This window comes from Nomia melanderi, chromosome 4, assembly GCF_051020985.1.
Source record: "Nomia melanderi isolate GNS246 chromosome 4, iyNomMela1, whole genome shotgun sequence".
Lineage (NCBI taxonomy): Eukaryota > Metazoa > Arthropoda > Insecta > Hymenoptera > Halictidae > Nomia > Nomia melanderi.
In genome coordinates, this window is record NC_135002.1 from 11,734,154 (window position 1) to 11,740,511 (window position 6,358).

Below are 6,358 nucleotides of genomic sequence, written 5' to 3' on the forward strand. Positions count from 1 at the left end.
ATTCATATATCTGTAACTCAGTTTCAAACGTTGAGATTTCAGTTATAAGAATACCCTAATTTTCACGATTCCCTTGCTGACCATATTGAATCTTCGTTTGCAGGTTGACGAAGAACCTTCGTTACCAGTTTCCTCTGCAGGCTCCTACGACAACAAGGCATTCGTCCATCACGAAACTCACCAGCGACAAGAAATGCGCACCACTAGTTCTCTATATTCAGAAACCGTTGCTGCCGAGATGGAATCATCTTCCATGATGGCAGCGAATGCTTCGAGGACCAGCATACCTCGTCATATGGTCGCAGTGCCGATAGAACCGAAGTTCGATGTGCAAATGAGAGTGAAGAGAGCCCCGCCACCTCCGCCAAGCCCTCTGCCCTCTGAATCGGACGTAGCGAGCGTCGCTCTAGAAAGAAACCTCACCACGATCTTAGAAAAAGAAGAGTCCAGCCTGACGCGAAGCCTCGAAAGTCCTCCAGCCAGAATGACCACCTTCTCCTACGTTCCCGAACTACACGGGCCTCCAGGAGGAGCATCGTCTCCATCAACGATCTCCCGCCAGCAAACGCCTCCAGTGTACTCCAGGATCCTCAGAAAACAAGCTGAAAGAGAGACAACCACTAGCACCAGTCTAATTCAGGAACGAATCCCGTCGCCATCGCCCGTGGAACAACCTCCCCTTCAGCACCACGAGATCCGCAGACCAAGGTCCCTGACTTCGTTAAATACGGAACTAACCGAGACTCGTTCCCTCACGGAAGTGACCGATCACACCCACGCCAAGTACCGAGTGGCCAGCATTCTGGCGCCAACTCCGCCACCTCCTCCGCCCATTGTTCCAACTGCCACTGCTACTCACACGGCGATACAGCACCGCGAGCACCGTCTGTTCCGCGAAGAAGTAACGGAACCTCTAGTGGAGCCACAAGTGGTTGCCCCAAGACGCCCAGAGATTACCACCCACGAAGTGGACGACGTGTTCCTAAAGACGGTTACAGAGAAGAAGACGATCGAGGACGTAGAGCGACACCGCCGCCAAGTGACCGAGTACATGTCCAGACCTCAGCCCCCACCTGACCCCAAGTGGGACGTGACTATCAGGAACTATCCAACAGAAAACCTGCCACCCCCTCCACCTGAATGGGAGAACTTCTCCGATGTCAGTTCCACGTCGAACCTAACCATCACCAACGAACCAACTGGCATCCAATGCGACGCACCAATAGACGAGGAGCCGGACATCCATATTGAACCAACTTACACGGCCAGAGCCGAGATACCCTGCAGACCACCGTTGTCAGCTCGCCGATCCATGGACGAGACAGATGCAGACTGGTTCGGCAGACTGTCCCGCGTCCTAGATCCCAGATACGCCTCCGAGTTCACTGAGGAAGAACGCATCAGATGGCGGGAGATCATCACCACGGACAGCACCCTGAGGACTCTGCTGACGGAAGCCGTGGTTAAAGAGGACTATGAGTTGATCCGCAAGGACACCAGATATACCAACCTCTTCCCTCCAGCCAAATGGGACGTGATCATCCGAATCCTAGGTCCCCCCTCTAACCACGCAGGATCCACATCCTCGTCTAACCTAGGAAAAAATCACCGGTATAAGAGGTCCAAATCATCCGAGTGGGACACAAGATCCAGAAGGTCGTCGCTGCCGACGTTGTATGAGTACGAAAGCGACGGAGGTAGCTCGGCTAGAACCCAGGGCCACCGCATCCAAGTGTCTCATTCAGCCTCGACGATGGGACAGCCCAACCGGCTCCGCAGATTAGGGTCTAGCCACAGGGGTGCTGGTGGTAGCAGCGAAGCGGACGTCAGGTCGATGTCCGAGATGACGGTCCGAGACTTCGCCAGGGTGGATCGCGACGATCTGACGAGTCTGAGCTCGTTCGAGGGCGCGGACTCGTTGGTCCGGTCCCTCAGTCAGCCTAGCTTAGCTAGAAGCGGTTCCGAGTTCACCGAACACTGGGGCATACCCTCGGGGATGATGGATCTCCCTCCGTGGGCAGCTGAAGACGCGGAAGAGGGGACCAGCTCCGTCGAAACGACGCCTCGTGTCGTCAGAAGGAACGACCGTTTGGAGGTTCTTGCCTCGTTGGACGACCACAGACAAGGTCTGGTTGCTTCCGCTGGTAGATCGAGTCGGTATATAGAAAGGGAACTGAGCAGCGTGCGCGTCACCGAAAGCCAGAGGACCTCAAACTGGTTCCACGACGACTCTGAACCCGAGATGCAGATCTGAGCGAATCTTACTCGATTTTCGAATTTCTATTGATTGTGTCCTACCACTGCTCTTGTTTCGTCAAAGAGTAGCGTAGATTCTGATCGAGCATTTTTTTCTACGGCAATGTTCATGGTCCAGTTTTCAACGACCGATTTATTACGATTTCTATGGAGTCCACGGGTGGGACGCTTGGATAGTTTATTCCCTGCACTGCTCATCGCTCAGAAGGGATTAGGATAATAGCGGACAATAATCCTAAGACGCGGACAATTAACGCTGAACTACCAAGCAAATCGACTGTTTCGTATTTTTTTAAAGAAATTATAGATATACGTTTATTGAAAACTCCGTTCAGATGTATTTTTGTTTGCCTACTGTTAAATTGATTCAGTGATTCTTCAGAAAAGCGTTTGTACCTTTTCACTGACTGCGAAAGAAGAATTTTGACCTGTTTGGTGGTTTCGGTATTAACACAACGTCTTTCATGTTCTTTCTCTTTTTAACGATGAAGACAGAGTAGGGGAAGTCCAGTTCGCTCTGGAACATGGTATTGTCCGGGAAAATCCGGTCGCCTGTACCGTTCACTGCCTATTCTTTCGCCAGATCGGAAAGCCAATATTTTTGACTAATCGCTCGCGCACGACTCGACGTGTCGACTGTCACGGGAGATCAATTGGAGACCCGTACACTTTAAACTGACTAACAAATGATATTAATGAGACAGTCCACACGTCGAAGGACAATGGCCATTCTCTCCACTTGCCACTCGAATGAAACTAGAAAAAAGTCAAACGAAGTACGAGGGATCTCGACCGCGGACCATCGAGTGGGACTGTAGATTTTGGCGAATTCGAATTAACCATTAACGAAAGACATTAACTCGAGGCAAGTAAGGGTAAGTTTTCTAATTAACCACGCAATGAAATTTTGCTTTTCTAACGATCGATCAGACGACGCGTTCCAAAGATCTCCGTGATCGTTAGAAGCCACCGGGACGTTATTACATTCCTTTCTTTTTTGTTTTTTTTTTGGTATCTTTTTGTTTTTCGAAACGATGTTTAACGCGTTCGCTATGAGCCTTCGAGGTGTATAGAATCCTCGAGCGTTGTACGTAATAGAAGTTTAATTCGCCTTTGCGTGTGACGCGGAAGCTCTCTTGCCGTTCCGACCGGAAGACAATGGGAGTAACGGGGATCGAGTTAGCGAAAGTGTTAAATATTCGGTCGGTGGTACCGCTGCGATAGTAGTCTGTTTAAGTAGGTAACGAAACATACGGTGCTGGGTTATACGCTTCAAACAATAGCTAGGACTTCCTTCTTCAAGACGTACTTAATCCTCTCAGTGTTAAATGTATCCCACACGTGCGGTGTGCGTTGGTTCGGAGTAGATATCGACCGCCAGCAACACGTACACTACCATTCATAAATCGCCGGCCGTGTGTACTGCGTATTTCTCGATTCTGAATTGTTGATGATTATTGAAAATGGTTATTAACCTTTTGCCTCGTGATAATGATTTATTTGTATTTTATTCGATGAATATAGCTATTATTCGGCTCGTACGCATTGGAAGAAAACGTTGTGTCTCGGTTATGAAGATTTAACGTTTATATTAAATTTTCTTTTACGGTGAATATGTAATGAATAATAATGAAATAATTTCTTATTCTTCACAATAGTTTATCTTAATGGATAATATGATTTTAATGTCAAGCAATTGATAATAAAATGAGTTTTCTGAGTCTAATCAAAGAAACGATCATGAGGTAAAGAGTTAATGGAACTCACGAAAAGAAAAGAAGTTCTCTATCTTTTTTGAATCGTTGAAATGATCGTCTTAAGGATATTACATCTTGTTTCTCCTTGAACTTCATTATTTTCATACGTGTAAACTCAAGGCATCATTTTCAAAAACCTTAAAGTTATGATCTCACGATGCTTAATGATTGTTTGCAGGCTTTTATGTAAATTTGAATTTTTATGAACTAATTTATTAAAATTGAAAACAATAAAATATTTCTTGACTCTATTAACGGTTTTAAGATATAGGTAAGATGGAAATCTTATTGATTCTTATAAAATTTTGTGCTATTCTGCTACGAATGCATCATATTCACAGTTTACTTTAGGATACGTACATATAAATTAAAAATATATATTACAAACAAATGCATATCTCGAAAGCGATATCCTTTTTCCATCGAATTCTGTCTTTTAATTAAGTATATTATATGCGAGTATAAATCATATTGTATTTTGTGAATAATATCAGTCCTCTGCGTTCATCGACAAGCTTATTTTTTTCAAAAGTAATTATATGATCCACAAGTAACGATAAATCACGACATTTATAAATCACTTGATTCTCACGTAGTCCCTACCATAATTTCCGTTCTAATTCACGAGACATCTGCCTTTTATGTAAGTATTAGAAAGGTTTCTACTTCTGCAATGGAACTAATATAGACACACTACGAGAAATGTTGTGTAATTTATAGCCGATTATTGCTTTCTTAGTCTTTTACATAGTTTTTAAAAGAGTTCGTTCCTTATATGCATATATAATGTAACGATCTTACGTAAAAACAGGTAACACAACAACTTAAGTCTTTGCTTACTGGCTGGAGTATATTTAGCAAGCACTCCGATGTCAATGTGTATTAATTAAAAATTTGGTACTGTAGAACGTTCATTACCCGAATATCAATCATCCGACTTTCAATTATTCTGAATCACTTAATGTAAAAGTATAACCCAACCGGTTAAGACTATAAAAACAGCATACTTATATTATAAATATTAAATATTAAATATCAAATATCAAATATCAAATATCAAATATCAATTATGTAACCTTAATTGGTTAATGATCGCAATTGACATGGATTTGTTCAGAAAATACAGGTGCTACACACCCCCAAACATTTCTTTATGAACCGCAGCGTACATATTAGGAAAAATATCAGATAAGCAAAAAGATAAGGCTTCGTATCAAATTTCTAGCATCAGAAAACAATTAAACTGTGGAATTCATGCATCTATAGCAGAAACATACACATATATAAAATCCAATAGAAGGAAATATGAAAGAAAATATGAATTATTTATTTAACACCTGCCCTTCCGAGAAAACCTGAAAAAATACAACTTTCCTTTTTATACCCACAATACAAACATAATCTAAAAAGCATCTACAATTGTCGCGAAAATCTGCCGTTTACCGGTGACTTACGAACGGCAGTGTACACGTAAATAGCTAGTTTATTTGCAACTATATTATACATCTACACAGGGTATCTCGCGAGGTGTGCTCGTCAGTAGTTCCTGAGGTACAAGTGAGGCAACTTCAGAAAAGGATGCGCGCGAAAGGGCCTGGGTCTCTTGGCGATCGTGTTTCAAGTGGAATGACGGAAACCACACGGAACTCATTTAATTTTGATTCAGGACTTGTCAAGCAGAGGATATTCTATTTCAAACTTTCAACACAGTGTCATTCGTGCGAATTAATCTTGATCTCGAACCTTTTCCTTCGCCGTCTTTTTTCTTCCATTTTTTTATCTTGGAACAACCGAGAAATTGTTACTCAATCGCGCTGAAAGTTTTAAATTAGAGATCCCATGTATTTATTCGGTCGATGCAAACATTTTTAAAGTAAAAATATGACTCGATTTATTTTCCTTTTCGAAATTACAACAGTTTTACAATGATTGTATAAATAAGCTTATAACAAATTGGAAAGGCTAATAGCTATCAAAGGAAATTGTATAATAAAAAACTCTCCCGTTTTCTTTTATAAAAAAATGTTGAGACTGTTGCATCAACTTAATACATACGTGCCGTGTACCTAATTATTAGGTCTACCAGATAGTTCTGTCCATATTTGAATGAAAAGAAAGTAATACGTTTCCAATACATTTGTTAACACTAAGTTTACGGACTGAGTAAAAAAGTGATGTTCGTTATATCTTGGAAATTAGGGATTTAAAGATAAATTACTAGAATACATATGCATCAATGAAAACCGACATAAATGTTTATCAAGTAATATTTATAAAATTCAATATGCGTAAAATCGACGCGTTTTGTAAACGTAGTGTTAATAATTTATTGAACAATATAATTT

The 6,358-nt window shown here is 42.1% G+C and overlaps 1 protein-coding gene across 1 annotated transcript in view; it reads left to right on the forward strand.

The window, feature by feature from the left end:
* The window catches only part of pot (zona pellucida domain protein papillote), a 42,701-nt gene extending 36,883 nt beyond the window's left edge, over positions 1 to 5,818 (forward strand). Inside the window, exon 6 of the mRNA XM_031973029.2 lies at positions 104 to 5,818. Within this exon, the coding sequence (XP_031828889.1) occupies positions 104 to 2,254 (2,151 nt within the window). The 3' untranslated portion in view covers positions 2,255 to 5,818. The remainder of the gene's footprint in view (positions 1 to 103) is intronic.
* The last annotated feature ends 540 nt before the right edge of the window (positions 5,819 to 6,358 follow it).